At 40.1% G+C, this 16746-nt stretch overlaps 1 protein-coding gene across 1 annotated transcript in view; it reads left to right on the top strand.

Moving 5' to 3' along the window:
• Positions 1–16746, top strand: part of LOC115105060 (dihydropyrimidine dehydrogenase [NADP(+)]-like) — a 206812-nt gene that overhangs the window by 28206 nt on the left and 161860 nt on the right. Inside the window, exons 4-5 of the mRNA XM_065006803.1 lie at positions 3212–3299; positions 6500–6661. Coding sequence (XP_064862875.1) covers positions 3212–3299; positions 6500–6661 — 250 coding nt within the window. The remainder of the gene's footprint in view (positions 1–3211; positions 3300–6499; positions 6662–16746) is intronic.

The raw sequence follows: 16746 nt of genomic DNA, 5'->3' as shown, positions 1-16746 counted from the left end.
AGGAGGGTCTATAATGTGTCTGTATCGGCCTAGGCTCTTTAATGTTACCTTGAGAAGAGAGGATAAGAGGAGGTGTATGTGTATATATATATATATATATATATATATATATATAGATATATATATAGATAGATAGAGTGAGTGTGTATATATATATATATATATATATATATATATATATATATATATATATAGATAGTGTTACTTGGACTTTTTCTTGTCTTTTTTTTCACACCAACAATAATCTTTCGGAGAAGCGAGACAGTGTACTGAAGGTGCCCTCCCTCCCACAGATTTTCATTTATGTATCTGTTAGATCTCATCTTTATTAATGCCTCGATGCAATTTCACCTGGAGTGAAAACACAAAAGCTATAATATATATTTTTTTTACAGGAAATGTATGCTATATTAATATTTGAGAGGGTTGCACATTCAAATAGGTCAGAAATGTGAGTATTATTTATTCTGCATTGTTTTGACGTGTGTATGTTTGTCGACGCCAAACCCACCACTGGTGTGCGTGACCAAAGATTTCTAATTTCATGTTATCTGACCATGGCACCGCCTGGAGTTTGATAAACACCATTGGCACTTGTTTTGGAACTGGTGCTATGAAAATAGAGCTCTTTGGCCACGCAGACCAGGGGTGGGTTTGGCGTTGAGAAACAGAAGCATATTCATAAAAGTACCTCATACCTAATTATAGTGGTGGATCTTTGATGTTACGGGGCTATTTTGCTTCCACTGTTCCTGGGGCCCTTGTCAAGGTCAATGGCACCATGAACATTACTAAGTACCAGGACGTTTTATCCAAAAAGCTGGTTACGTCTGCCAGGAGAATGGCACTTGGCTGCATGTGGCTCTTCCAGCAAGACAATAACCCCAAGATCCACAAAGAAATGGTTAATTGTCCACAAAATCTACATCCGGACTTGAACCCCATTGAAAACATGGTTTGAATTGAATCTGTATGGAGGAATGGTCAAAGATCCCTCACAATGTGTTCTTCAATCTCCTAAAATATAGAGAAATGCTCCTTTTCGTTATCCTCGCAAGGGTAAGGTTCTTGAGTATTGAAAACAGGGGTGGCAATCATTTTTACCCCTATCCAAACACAATCTCTTTCTCTGAGTAATTGTATTGGTATAAATTAACACAATTCACACACAAAAAATGTATACAATACAGCTCAGTATTTGTATTATTTATTTTATACGGTCTTTTTTGCTCATCTTTATCAAGGGTGCCAATAATTATGGACCCCACTGTATATACTTTTGTGTGGATGCGTGCCTCTGTGTGTTTGTGTGTGGCTCTTCCTCTCTCCGGGATCCCTCAGTAGCCCGTCCTCCAGTGTTAATCATTGACCTTCAGATTACAACATGATTCAAGCTAATTTCTCCAGAGCCTTTCAGCTCTTTGCATTTCGTGTATGTATGTCCTTCCCTCTGCCCCATTCGGCCCCATTCATTGTGCTTCGTCTCCAGTTATTCTTTGGGCTGAGATACACTGCCGCAATATCTATTATGCTATGGGCTAAAGCATAATTTATTGTCAAATGAAAAAATGGGTCAACAGTGATGTCAGCTGATGATCAACCACCCAGGTTTAATAAAACATCTTGCTGTGGTGCGTCTGTGTGAGTGTATGTGTGCACGTTGCGAGTGTGCATGCACTGCGTGTGTGTGATTTCAGGGCCGTGGCGGCCGTCTACCTGGCTACAGCCCCTCTATAATTGCCCTGCTGTCAGGGTGATAAGTGGTATTAATGGCGGACTGGTGCACTCTGCTCTGCACTGAGCTCAGGGAATTGCAAGTTGGGATTATTATAGGTGTCTAGCTGGAGTGGAGAGGGGGGGTTCTGTCTCTTCTCTCTCCTCTCTCTCTCTTCTTCATCTCAGTCTTTTTTTCTCTTTTCTGACTTTCAATTTTATTTTTTTCTCTTTCTCTCATTCTTCTTTCTCTTTTTTCTTCCTATTTTTTTCTTTCATCTTTCTCTCACTCTTATTATTATTATTATTATTATTATAGTTTCAACCACTCTGTTTTCAACCTTTCTCTCTCTTTCTTTTTCTCTCTCTCTTTTTCTCTTTCTTTCTTTCTCTCTTTCTTTCTCTTCTCTCTTTCTTTCTCTCTCTTTCTTTCTTTCTTTCTCTCTCTCTTTCTTTCTTTCTTTCTCTCTCTCTTTCTTTCTTTCTCTCTCTTTCTTTCTCTCTTTCTTTCTCTCTTTCTTTCTTTCTTTCTCTCTTTCTTTCTCTCTTTCTATCTTTCTCTCTTTCTTTCTCTCTCTCTTTCTTTCTCTCTTTCTTTCTTTCTTTCTTCTTTCTCTTTCTTTCTTTCTTTCTTTCTCTCTTTCTTTCTTCTCTCTTTCTCTCTTCTTTCTCTCTTTTCTTTCTCTCTTTCTTTCTTTCTTTCTTTCTTTCTTTCTCTCTTTCTCTCTTCTTTCTCTCTTTCTCTCTTTCTCTCTTTCTTTCTCTCTTTCTTTCTTTCTCTCTTTCTTTCTCTCTTTCTTTCTTTCTCTCTTTCTTTCTCTCTTTCTTTCTTTCTCTCTTTCTTTCTCTCTTTCTTTCTTTCTCTCTTTCTTTCTCTCTTTCTTTCTTTCTCTCTTTCTTTCTTTCTCTCTTTCTTTCTCTCTCTCTTCTTTCTCTCTTTCTTTCTCTCTTTCTTTCTCTCTTTCTTTCTCTCTCTCTCTGTCACTCTTTCTCTCTCTCTTTCACTCTCTCTTTCTCTCTCTCTCTCTCTCTCTTTCTTTCTCTCTCTTTCTTTCTCTCTCTCTCTTTTTCTCTTTCTCTCTCTTTCTCTCCTTTCTTTCTTTCTTTCTTTCTTTCTTTCTTTCTTTCTCTTTCTTTCTCTCTTTCTTTCTCTCTCTTTCTTGCTCTCTTTCTTGCTCTCTTTCTTGCTCTTATTTCTTGCTCTCTTTCTTTCTTGCTCTCTTTCTTTCTTGCTCTCTTTCTTTCTTGCTCTCTTTCTTTCTCTCTCTCTCTTTCTTTCTCTCTCTCTTTTTCTCTCTCTTTCTCTCTTTCTTTCTCTTTCTTTCTTTCTTTCTCTCTTTCTCTCTCCCTTTCTTTCTCTCTTTCTCTCTCTCTCCCTCTCTTTCTTTCTTTCTGCCTAATCATATTGAGAAAAAAATGGAAGACTCCCTTCATTCTTTCATTACTCACACATTTAACAGCTCACTAACATCAACCTTTTTCTCATCCTGTTTTGTAGGTGCCTGAAATGTGCAGATGCCCCATGTCAGAAAAGTTGCCCTACCAACCTGGACATCAAGTCATTCATTACCAGTATTGCCAACAGGGTAAACGTTCACTTCCTTTCTATTGATTTATTTTGCTCCTTTGCACCCCATTATTTTTATTTCTACTTTGCACATTCTTCCATTGCAAAACTACCATTTCAGTGTTTTACTTGCAATATTGTATTTACTTTGCCACCATGGCCTTTTTTGCCTTTACCTCCCTTCTCACCTCATTTGCTCACATTGTATATAGACTTGTTTATACTGTATTATTGACTGTATGTTTGTTTTACTCCATGTGTAACTCTGTGTCGTTGTATCTGTCGAACTGCTTTGCTTTATCTTGGCCAGGTCGCAATTGTAAATGAGAACTTGTTCTCAACTTGCCTACCTGGTTAAATAAAGGTGAAATAAATAAATAAATAAAATTCTAAATGACACAAATTATTAATATGAAAGCTTTGATATGCCAAATTGTTAATCAATTTATTAGCGTCTTATCATTACTATTTTTACTAAAACATCTGTAATATCACTTAGAAAATCTAAATATAATACAAAAAGACTGTGATTGGTGTAGACATGGGCTTGGTATAATTACATCCCCCAGCCCAGTAACAGCCAGCTGTATTCAGAGAGAGAGAGAGCCCCAGACCTGAGCTCAGAGAGGAACAGCTCTAATAGATGTCTTCTGCCAGGGTAAAAGCAGTACATGGTATAAATATAGCCCTATATGTTGCCTCCATCCATATGATCAAGGCCAGACACACAGCCTCACACTGGCATGCCGAATTGCTATTTAATGATGCTCTGTAAACAAACCTGCATAATATATGCTGTGTCTGATAAGAATAGTTGTTTACAGTGAAGTTATAGGACGTTGTGAATGGGAGAAACCTTATAAAACAGATCAAATCAGTCATTTCAGTGTCCTTGTAGATGAAAGTGGTGAAATAAACAGTTAGGCTATCTCAGTGTTGTTATAGAGGGAAACAAATATGAAAGGGTTTTTAATCTAGGACTCCTCCTGTCATTTCATTATCTAATGTATGCCTTAGACAAGCTAATATTATGTGTGTGGGCAACATTATTTGCATGGCATAATAGGTGCATACTACTATTTTTACATTTCTGTTATTGTTTCTTGTTGGAAAACCCAAACGACCGGAGGGATTTGAACCAATATGGTCTCTCCTTGCCTAAAGCTACTTTTACTTCTATGACTGTTAGTTTTCGATGGTAGGGAACCTTATAGGGATATTGAGGCTTTTACATTTGACTTAAGCAGGGAACTCATTATCATTCAGTTATGGAATCATTTTATTGATATAATATTTGACAAATACAGGTGATTATTAGGTTTACACAGAGCAGGAAGCTTAAATCTTGAATATTTACTGCAATACAACAGTGTCCTTGATTTTGATTGGCTCCACATTTCCCTAATAAAATAACTTTATAATATAATTGTTATGCTCTCTTTAATGAAATGTATTGTAGGGTTTCCTATATTATCCTTGCCAGTGAAAATTAAATAAATTATAAAGTGTTATAGAACTGTCATGAGTTCTATCAAGTCTGTTGCCATTCTAAATGAGAATTATTCTTATATTTCTGTTATTTAGTTTTTAAAATACTATTATTCTTCAGTTTCTATCACAATTCCAGTGGGTCAGAAGTTTACATACACTAAGTTGACTGTGCCTTTAAACAGCTTGAAAAATTCCAGAAAATTATGTCATGGCTTTAGAAGCTTCTGATAAGCTAATTGACATCATTTGAGTCAATTGGAGGTGTACTTGTGGTTGTATTTCAAGGCCTACCTTAAAACTCAGTGCCTCTTTGCTTGACATAATGGGAAAATCTAAAGAAACCAGCCAAGACCTCAGGGAAAAAAACTCTGGTTCATCCTTGGGAGCAATTTCTAAACGCCTGAAGGTACCACGTTCATCTGTACAAACAATAGTACGCAAGTATAAACACCATGGTACCACGCAGCCATCATACCGCTCAGGAAGGAGACACGTTCTGTCTCCTAGAGATGAACGTACTTTAGTGCGAAAAGTGCGAATCAATCCTAGAACAACAGCAAAGGACCTTGTGATGATGCTGGATGAAACAGGTACAAAAGTATCTATATCCACAGTAAAACCATACCTATATCGACATAACCTGAAAAGCCGCTCAGCAAGGAAGAAGCCAAAACTGCCATAAAAAGCCAAACTTCGGTTTGCAACTGCACATGGGGACAGAGATTTGTACTTTTTGGCTCTCTTCGATGTCGGCTCTTCCTATCATTGTGAAGGTGTATGTAACCTTCCGACTTATGTCACCCAAGTCATAGTCTGTTCTCTCTGCTACCGCACGGAAGGTTCAAAAGCCTCCTTAACAGCTTCTACCCCCAAGCCATAAGACTGCTGAACAATTAATCATCATTGGCACCCCCCCACGCTTTGTTTTTACACTGCTGCTTCTAGCTGTTTATTACCTATGCATAGTCACTTTACCCCTACCTACATGTACAAATTACGCACATTGACTAGGTACCAGTACCCCCTGTATTGTTATGTAATTTTCTTGTTACTTTTTTATTTGATATTTTCTGAACTTCATTTTTTTCGAACTACATTGTTTGTTAAGGGATCGTAAGTAAGTATTTCACGGTAAGGTCTGCACCTGTTATGTTCGGCGCATGTGACAAATAAAATTGTATTTTATTTGAGAGTTGCACTGGTGTGTATTCTCTGAAAGTAAGGCAAATCTAATGAAGTCTTTATTTCAATCCAGGTTTCTCTGGAGATGGAATATTAAGTTATTTATATCACCAGAGGGGTAGAGGGGGACCTGAATCAGTGATTATGACCAGATAGACATATGCTTAGATCCAGTCAAAACAGTTCGTAAAAGTCTGTCGGTACTATGAGTACTTGGTAGAACTGTAATACAAAAACCAGATACCCTCTGAAAGTACACACAATTGCTGTAGTGGTTTGTGTTATCCCCCTAAATTATTATACGGAAAATGTTATCTAAATACCAAAATTACTATAATATCATCCAATATTCTATATGTGTCGCTTGTTTTTACATTTTGGGTGCTATACCATTGGTTTGAAGTGACAGGATTCGGTCAAGCTTTTTGAAGCAGTTATTATCACATAAATATGACAAAATTGAAATTTCCTTCCAAATCCTGAAAACTGCCTGTGTGTGTTCTGTGTGTTCTGTGTGTGTGCCTGTGTGTTCTGTGTGTGTTCCAGAACTACTATGGTGCGGCGAAGTCGATCTTGTCAGACAACCCCCTAGGCCTGACTTGTGGCATGGTGTGCCCGACCTCTGACCTCTGTGTGGGGGGCTGTAACCTCTACGCCTCTGAGGAAGGACCAATCAACATCGGGGGGCTCCAGCAGTTCGCCACTGAGGTATGGGTGTTGTAGTCCTCTTTAACCCGTTCTGTAGTCCTCATCAGACTCACTTGGACACATGACTTGAGCTGCTTGATTCACCTCGATACACACTGACAGGTATTCTGGACATTAATTTGATTCACATTATGAGATACGAATGCATTACATGTTAGAAATGAGGCATACAAAACACATTTCTTTAACTTATGTGAAAGGATATACTTTTTCACATCGTTTTAATTGGTCAATGTCTTTGCCAGAATGAAACAAGGTTGAGCTCAAGCCACCCCCTCACACACATCCAGTTTGAGAAGTCTGACAAGCTGCTATCTGTACAGTTAGTAGTGATGGTGTTTTGATACATTTTTAGAAGGAGTGTAGAGGATAAGGAGTGTACACTATATGTAGAGACACATCAGGTGTATGGGTGGATGGATAGGCTGTTGGGCTGCAGGACTGTGTTAGGGCGAAGCCATTGAGTAGGTGTATTTCTGACTGGGTATCAAAACACGCCAGCTGTTGGTAGTTAGCAGTGAGTAGCTTTTAACAATGTGATTGTTACAGATACCACGCTCTGGTTATAATTGATGTTTTAACATTTCTGCTGTAACGTTGTGTGTACATTTACATCTATTCCACATGTAAATGTGTACATAGAATATATACAGCAACAGCATTATCTTACCACATGTTGCAACATTGTTACACCTCTATGCAGTCTTTGGCATGTCTTTTTAGGTTTTTAACAGACACATTATCCTGGATCTTCAGAACAGCTCAAGCAATTACCATATAGTTTCTTACTCACTACTGCACTGTCAACCACTGATATTGTATTTGTATACGTCATTACGTTAACCTGCTGCTTCTCTGCACTCTACTGTACTACCCTGCTCTTTACTTTGTACTCTACTGTACTACCCTGCTCTTTACTATACTGTACTACACTGCTCTTTACTCTGCACTCTACTGTACTACACTGCTCTTTACTCTGTACTGTACTACCCTGCTCTTTACTCTGCACTTTACTGTACTACCCTGCTCTTTACTCTGTACTGTACTACCCTGCTCTTTACTCTGCACTCTACTGTACTACACTGCTCTTTACTCTGCACTTTACTGTACTACACTGCTCTTTACTCTGTACTGTACTACCCTGCTCTTTACTCTGTACTGTACTACCCTGCTCTTTACTCTGCACTCTACTGTACTACCCTGCTCTTTACTCTGTACTGTACTACCCTGCTCTTTACTCTGCACTTTACTGTACTACACTGCTCTTTACTCTACACTTTACTGTACTACACTGCTCTTTACTCTGCACTCTACAGTACTACACTGCTCTTTACTCTGCACTTTACTGTACTACCCTGCTTTTTACTCTGTACTCTACTGTACTACCCTGCTCTTTACTCTGTACTGTACTACACTGCTCTTTACTCTGTAATCTACTGTACTACACTGCTCTTTACTCTGCACTCTACTGTACTACCCTGCTCTTTACTCTGTACTGTACTACACTGCTCTTTACTCTGTACTCTACTGTACTACCCTGCTCTTTACTCTGCACTCTACTGTACTACCTTGCTCTTTACTCTGTACTGTACTACCCTGCTCTTTACTCTGCACTCTACTGTACTGCACTGCTCTTTCCTCTGCACTTTACTGTACTACACTACTCTTTACTCTGTACTGTACTACACTACTCTTTACTCTGTACTCTACTGTACTACACTGCTCTTTAATCTGTAATCTACTGTACTACACTGCTCTTTACTCTGCACTCTACTGTACTACCCTGCTCTTTACTCTGTACTGTACTACACTGCTCTTTACTCTGCACTCTACTGTACTACACTGCTCTTTACTCTGCACTTTACTGTACTACACTGCTCTTTACTCTGTACTCTACTGTACTACACTGCTCTTTACTCTGTACTCTACTGTACTACACTACTCTTTACTCTGTAATCTACTGTACTACCCTGCTCTTTACTCTGTACTCTACTGTACTACCCTGCTCTTTACTCTGTACTGAACTACACTACTCTGCACTCTACTGTACTACACTGCTCTTTACTCTGCACTCTACTGTACTACACTGCTCTGTACTCAACTGAACTACACTACTCTGCACTCTACTGTACTACACTGCTCTTTACTCTGCACTTTACTGTACTACACTGCTGTGTACTCTACTGTACTACACTACTCTGCACTCTACTGTACTAAACTACTCTTTACTCTGCACTCTACTGTACTACACTGCTCTTTACTCTGTACTCTACTGTACTACACTGCTCTTTACTCTGTACTCTACTGTACTACCCTGCTCTTTACTCTGTACTCTACTGTACTACCCTGCTCTTTACTCTGTACTCTACTGTACTACCCTGCTCTTTACTCTGTACTGTACTACACTGCTCTTTACTCTGTACTCTACTGTACTACCCTGCTCTTTACTCTGCACTCTACTGTACTACCTTGCTCTCTACTCTGTACTGTACTACACTGCTCTTTACTCTGCACTTTACTGTACTACACTGCTCTTTACTCTGCACTTTACTGTACTACACTACTCTTTACTCTGTACTCTACTGTACTACACTACTCTTTACTCTGTACTCTACTGTACTACCCTGCTCTTTACTCTGTACTCTACTGTACTACACTGCTCTTTACTCTGTACTGTACTACTGTACTACTCTGCACTCTACTGTACTACACTGCTCTTTACTCTGCACTGTACTGTACTACACTGCTATTTACTCTGCACTCTACTGTACTACACTGCTCTTTACTCTGCACTTTACTGTTCTACCCTGCTTTTACACTGTACTCTACTGTACTACCCTACTCTGTACTGTACTACACTGCTTTTACTCTGTAATCTACTGTACTACACTGCTCTTTACTCTGTACTACACTGTACTGTACTACACTGCTCTTTACTCTGTACTCTACTGTACTACACTGCTCTTTACTCTGCACTCTACTGTACTACCTGCTCTCTTACTCTGCACTCTACTGTACTACCCTGCTCTTTACTCTGTACTCTACTGTACTACCCTGCTCTTTACTCTGTACTGTACTACACTGCTCTGTACTCTACTGTACTACTGTACCTGCTCTTTACTACACTGCACTCTACTGTACTACTGCTCTTGTACTCTGTACTGTACTACACTGCTCTTTACTCTGTAATCTACTGTACTGTGCTCTTTACTCTGTACTGTACTACACTGCTCTTTACTCTGTACTCTACTGTACTACTGCTTTACTCTGTACTCTACTGTACTACCCTGCTTTTACTCTGCACTCTACTGTACTACACTGCTCTTTACTTGTACTCTACTGTACTACTACTACTTACTCTGTACTGTACTACACTGCTCTTTACTCTGTACTCTACTGTACTACCCTGCTCTTTTTACTCTGCACTCTACTGTACTACTGTACTCTGTACTGTACTACTGCTCTGTACTACACTGCTCTTTACTCTGCACTTTACTGTACTACACTGCTCTTTACTCTGCACTTTACTGTACTACACTACTCTTAATCTGTACTCTACTGTACTACACTACTCTTTACTCTGTACTGTACTACACTGCTCTTTACTCTGCACTTTACTGTACTACACTACTCTTTACTCTGTACTCTACTGTACTACACTACTCTTTACTCTGTAATCTACTGTACTACCCTGCTCTTTACTCTGTACTCTACTGTACTACCCTGCTCTTTACTCTGTACTCTACTGTACTACCCTGCTCTTTACTCTGTACTGAACTACACTACTCTGCACTCTACTGTACTACCCTGCTCTTTACTCTGTACTGTACTACACTGCTCTTTACTCTGCACTTTACTGTACTCACTACTCTTTACTCTGTACTCTACTGTACTACACTACTCTTTACTCTGTAATCTACTGTACTACCCTGCTCTTTACTCTGTACTCTACTGTACTACACTGCTCTTTACTCTGAACTCTACTGTACTACACTGCTCTGTACTCTACTGTACTACACTGCTCTTTACTCTGCGCACTACTGTACTAAACTACTCTTTACTCTGCACTCTACTGTACTACCCTGCTCTTTACTCTGCACTCTACTGTACTACCCTGCTCTTTACTCTGTACTGTACTACACTGCTCTTTACTCTGTACTCTACTGTACTACCCTGCTCTTTACTCTGCACTCTACTGTACTACCTTGCTCTCTACTCTGTACTGTACTACACTGCTCTTTACTCTGCACTTTACTGTACTACACTGCTCTTTACTCTGCACTTTACTGTACTACAGTACTCTTTACTCTGTACTCTACTGTACTACACTACTCTTTACTCTGTACTCTACTGTACTATACTGCTCTTTACTCTGTACTCTACTGTACTACACTGCTCTTTACTCTGTACTGTACTACCCTGCTCTTTACTCTGCACTCTACTGTACTACACTGCTCTTTACTCTGCACTTTACTGTACTACACTGCTATTTACTCTGCACTCTACAGTACTACACTGCTCTTTACTCTGCACTTTACTGTTCTACCCTGCTTTTTACACTGTACGCTACTGTACTACCCTGCTCTTTACTCTGTACTGTACTACACTGCTCTTTACTCTGTAATCTACTGTACTACACTGCTCTTTACTCTGTACTGTACTACACTGCTCTTTACTCTGTACTCTACAGTACTACACTGCTCTTTACTCTGTACTCTACTGTACTACCCTGCTCTTTACTCTGCACTCTACTGTACTACCCTGCTCTTTACTCTGTACTGTACTACACTGCTCTTTACTCTGTACTCTACTGTACTACACTGCTCTTTACTCTGCACTCTACTGTACTACTGTACTACTACTGCTCTTTACTCTGTACTGTACTGTACTACTGCTCTTTACTCTGCACTGCTACTGTACTACACTGCTCTTTACTCTGCACTGTACTACACTGCTCTTTACTCTGCACTCTACTGTACTACACTGCTCTTTACTCTGTACTCTACTGTACTACACTGCTCTTTACTCTGTACTGTACTACACTGCTCTTTACTCTGTACTCTACTGTACTACCCTGCTCTTTACTCTGCACTCTACTGTACTACCCTGCTCTTACTCTGTACTGTACTGTACACTGCTCTTTACTCTGTACTCTACTGTACTACACTGCTCTCTGCACTTTACTGTACTACACTGCTCTTTACTACTCTTTACTCTGTACTGTACTACACTGCTCTTTACTCTGCACTCTACTGTACTACACTGCTCTTTACTCTGTACTCTACTGTACTACACTGCTCTTTACTCTGTACTCTACTGTACTACCCTGCTCTTTACTCTGTACTCTACTGTACTACCCTGCTCTTTACTCTGTACTCTACTGTACTACCCTGCTCTTTACTCTGTACTGAACTGTACTCTGCACTCTACTGTACTACCCTGCTCTCTTACTCTGTACTGTACTACACTGTTTACTGTACTGTACTACTGCTCTTTACTCTGTACTCTACTGTACTACACTACTGCTCTTTACTCTGCACTCTACTGTACTAAACTACTCTTTACTCTGCACTCTACTGTACTACGCTGCTCTTTACTCTGCACTCTACTGTACTACACTACTCTGCACTCTACTGTACTACACTGCTCTTTAATCTGTAATCTACTGTACTACCCTGCTCTTTACTCTGTACTGTACTACCCTGCTCTTTACTCTGCATTCTACTGTACTACTTTGCTCTCTACTCTGTACTGTACTACACTGCTCTATACTCTGCACTTTACTGTACTACACTGCTCTTTACTCTGCACTTTACTGTACTACACTGCTCTTTACTCTGTACTCTACTGTACTACACTACTCTTTACTCTGTACTCTACTGTACTACACTACTCTTTACTCTGTAATCTACTGTACTACACCTGTACTACCCTGCTTTTAAATGTAAATGTAAATGTACTACCCTGCTCTTTACTCTGTACTCTACTGTACTACCCTGCTCTTTACTCTGTACCGTACTATCCTGCTCTTTACTCTGTACTGTACTACCTGCTCTTTACTCTGTACTGTACTACCCTGCTCTTTACTCTGTACTGTACTACCCTGCTCTTTACTCTGCACTCTACTGTACTACACTGCTCTGTACTCTACTGTACTACACTACTCTGCACTCTACTGTACTACACTGCTCTTTACTCTGCACTCTACTGTACTACACTGCTCTGTACTCTACTGTACTATACTACTCTGCACTCTACTGTACTACCCTGCTCTTTACTCTGCACTCTACTGTACTACACTGCTCTGCACTCTACTGTACTACACTACTCTGCACTCTACTGTACTACACTGCTCTTTAATCTGTAATCTACTGTACTACACTGCTCTTTACTCTGCACTCTACTGTACTACCCTGCTCTTTACTCTGTACTGTACTACCCTGCTCTTTACTCTGCATTCTACTGTACTACCTTGCTCTCTACTCTGTACTGTACTACACTGCTCTTTACTCTGCACTTTACTGTACTACAGTGCTCTTTACTCTGCACTTTACTGTACTACACTACTCTTTACTCTGTACTCTACTGTACTACCCTGCTCTTTACTCTGTACTGTACTACCCTGCTCTTTACTCTTTACTCTACTGTACTACATTGCTCTTTACTCTGCACTTTACTGTACTACACTGCTCTTTACTCTGTACTGTACTACCCTGCTCTTTACTCTGCACTCTACTGTACTACACTGCTCTGTACTCTACTGTACTACACTACTCTGCACTCTACTGTACTACACTGCTCTTTACTCTGCACTTTACTGTACTACACTACTCTTTACTCTGTACTCTACTGTACTACACTACTCTTTACTCTACTGTACTATACTGCTCTGTACTCTACTGTACTACACTACTCTGCACTCTACTGTACTACCCTGCTCTTTACTCTGCACTCTACTGTACTACACTGCTCTGCACTCTACTGTACTACACTACTCTGCACTCTACTGTACTACACTGCTCTTTAATCTGTAATCTACTGTACTACACTGCTCTTTACTCTGCACTCTACTGTACTACCCTGCTCTTTACTCTGTACTGTACTACCCTGCTCTTTACTCTGCATTCTACTGTACTACCTTGCTCTCTACTCTGTACTGTACTACACTGCTCTTTACTCTGCACTTTACTGTACTACAGTGCTCTTTACTCTGCACTTTACTGTACTACACTACTCTTTACTCTGTACTCTACTGTACTACACTACTCTTTACTCTGTACTCTACTGTACTATACTGCTCTTTACTCTGTACTCTACTGTACTATACTACTCTTTACTCTGCACTCTACTGTACTACCCTGCTTTTTACTCTGCACTCTACTGTACTACCCTGCTCTTTACTCTGTACTCTACTGTACTACACTGCTCTTTACTCTGTACTGTACTACCCTGCTCTTTACTCTGTACTCTACTGTACTACACTGCTCTTTACTCTGTACTCTACTGTACTACCCTGCTCTTTACTCTGCACTCTACTGTACTACACTGCTCTGTACTCTACTGTACTACACTACTCTGCACTCTACTGTACTACACTGCTCTTTACTCTGCACTCTACTGTACTACACTGCTCTGTACTCTACTGTACTACACTACTCTGCACTCTACTGTACTAAACTACTCTTTACTCTGCACTCTACTGTACTACACTGCTCTTTATTCTGTACTCTACTGTACTACACTGCTCTTTACTCTGTACTCTACTGTACTACCCTGCTCTTTACTCTGCACTCTACTGTACTACCCTGCTCTTTACTCTGCACTTTACTGTACTACCCTGCTCTTTACTCTGCACGCTACTGTACTACCCTGCTCTTTACTCTGTACTCTACTGTACTACCCTGCTCTTTACTCTGTACTGTACTGTACTACACTGCTCTTTACTCTGCACTCTACTGTACTAAACTACTCTTTACTCTGCACTCTACTGTACTACACTGCTCTTTACTCTGTAATCTACTGTACTACACTGCTCTTTACTCTGCACTCTACTGTACTACACTGCTCTTTACTCTGTACTCTACTGTACTACCCTGCTCTTTACTCTGTACTCTACTGTACTACCCTGCTCTTTACTCTGTACTCTACTGTACTACACTGCTCTTTACTCTGCACTCTACTGTACTACACTGCTCTTTACTCTGCACTCTACTGTACTACGCTGCTCTTTACTCTGCACTCTACTGTACTACACTACTCTGCACTCTACTGTACTACACTGCTCTTTAATCTGTAATCTACTGTACTACACTGCTCTTTACTCTGCACTCTACTGTACTACACTGCTCTTTACTCTGCACTCTACTGTACTACACTGCTCTGTACTCTACTGTACTAACTGCTACTCTACTGTACTACTGCACTCTCTACTGTACTACACTGCTCTTTACTCTGTACTCTACTGTACTACACTGCTCTTTGTACTCTACTGTACTGTACTCTTTACTCTGTACTGTACTACCCTGCTCTTTACTTGCACTCTACTGTACTACACTGCTCTTTACTCTGCACTTTACTGTACTACCCTGCTCTTTACTCTGTACGCTACTGTACTACCCTGCTCTTTACTCTGTACGCTACTGTACTACCCTGCTCTTTACTCTGCACTCTACTGTACTAAACTACTCTTTACTCTGCACTCTACTGTACTACACTGCTCTTTACTCTGCACTCTACTGTACTACACTGCTCTTTACTCTGCACTCTACTGTACTACACTGCTCTTTACTCTGTATTCTACTGTACTACCCTGCTCTTTACTCTGCACTCTACTGTACTACCCTGCTCTTTACTCTGTACTCTACTGTACTACCTTGCTCTTTACTCTGTACTGTACTACACTGCTCTTTACTCTGCACTTTACTGTACTACACTACTCTTTACTCTGTACTCTACTGTACTACACTGCTTTTACTCTGTACACTCTACTGTACTACTGTACTGCTCTTTACTCTGCACTCTACTGTACTACACTACTCTGTATTCTGTACTACACTGCTCTTTACTCTGCACTCTACTGTACTACCTGCTCTTTACTCTGTACTTCTACTGTACTACCCTGCTCTTTACTCTGTACTACTACTACCCTGCTCTTTACTCTGTACTCTACTGTACTACCCTGCTCTTGCACTACTGTACTGTACTGTACTGCACTACACTGCTCTTTACTCTGCACTCTACTGTACTAAACTACTCTTTACTCTGCACTCTACTGTACTACACTGCTCTTTAATCTGTAATCTACTGTACTACCCTGCTCTTTACTCTGTACTGTACTACCCTGCTCTTTACTCTGCATTCTACTGTACTACCTTGCTCTCTACTCTGTACTGTACTACACTGCTCTATACTCTGCACTTTACTGTACTACACTGCTCTTTACTCTGCACTTTACTGTACTACACTGCTCTGTACTCTACTGTACTACACTACTGTACTACACTGTACTACTTTACTCTGTACTCTACTGTACTACACTACTCTTTACTCTCTTTGTACTCTACTGTACTACTGTACTACACTACTCTTACTCTGTAATCTACTGTACTACCCTGCTCTTTACTCTGTACTCTACTGTACTACCCTGCTCTTTACTCTGTACTCTACTGTACTACACTGCTCTTTACTCTGTACTGTACTGTACTACACTGCTCTTTACTCTGCACTCTACTGTACTACACTGCTCTGTACTCTACTGTACTACACTACTCTGCACTCTACTGTACTACACTGCTCTTTACTCTGCACTCTACTGTACTACACTGCTCTGTACTCTACTGTACTACACTACTCTGCACTCTACTGTACTAAACTACTCTTTACTCTGCACTCTACTGTACTACCCTGCTCTTTACTCTGCACTTTACTGTACTACCCTGCTCTTTACTCTGTACGCTACTGTACTACCCTGCTCTTTACTCTGTACGCTACTGTACTACCCTGCTCTTTACTCTGTACTCTACTGTACTACCCTGCTCTTTACTCTGTACTTTACTCTGTACTCTACTGTACTACTACCCTGCTCT

The sequence above is a fragment of the Oncorhynchus nerka genome, linkage group LG22 (genome assembly GCF_034236695.1).
Source record: "Oncorhynchus nerka isolate Pitt River linkage group LG22, Oner_Uvic_2.0, whole genome shotgun sequence".
In the NCBI taxonomy this organism is placed as follows: Eukaryota; Metazoa; Chordata; class Actinopteri; order Salmoniformes; family Salmonidae; genus Oncorhynchus; species Oncorhynchus nerka.
The sequence above is the reverse complement of the archived record's forward strand: the minus strand, read 5'-3'. Positions and strand labels throughout refer to the sequence as shown.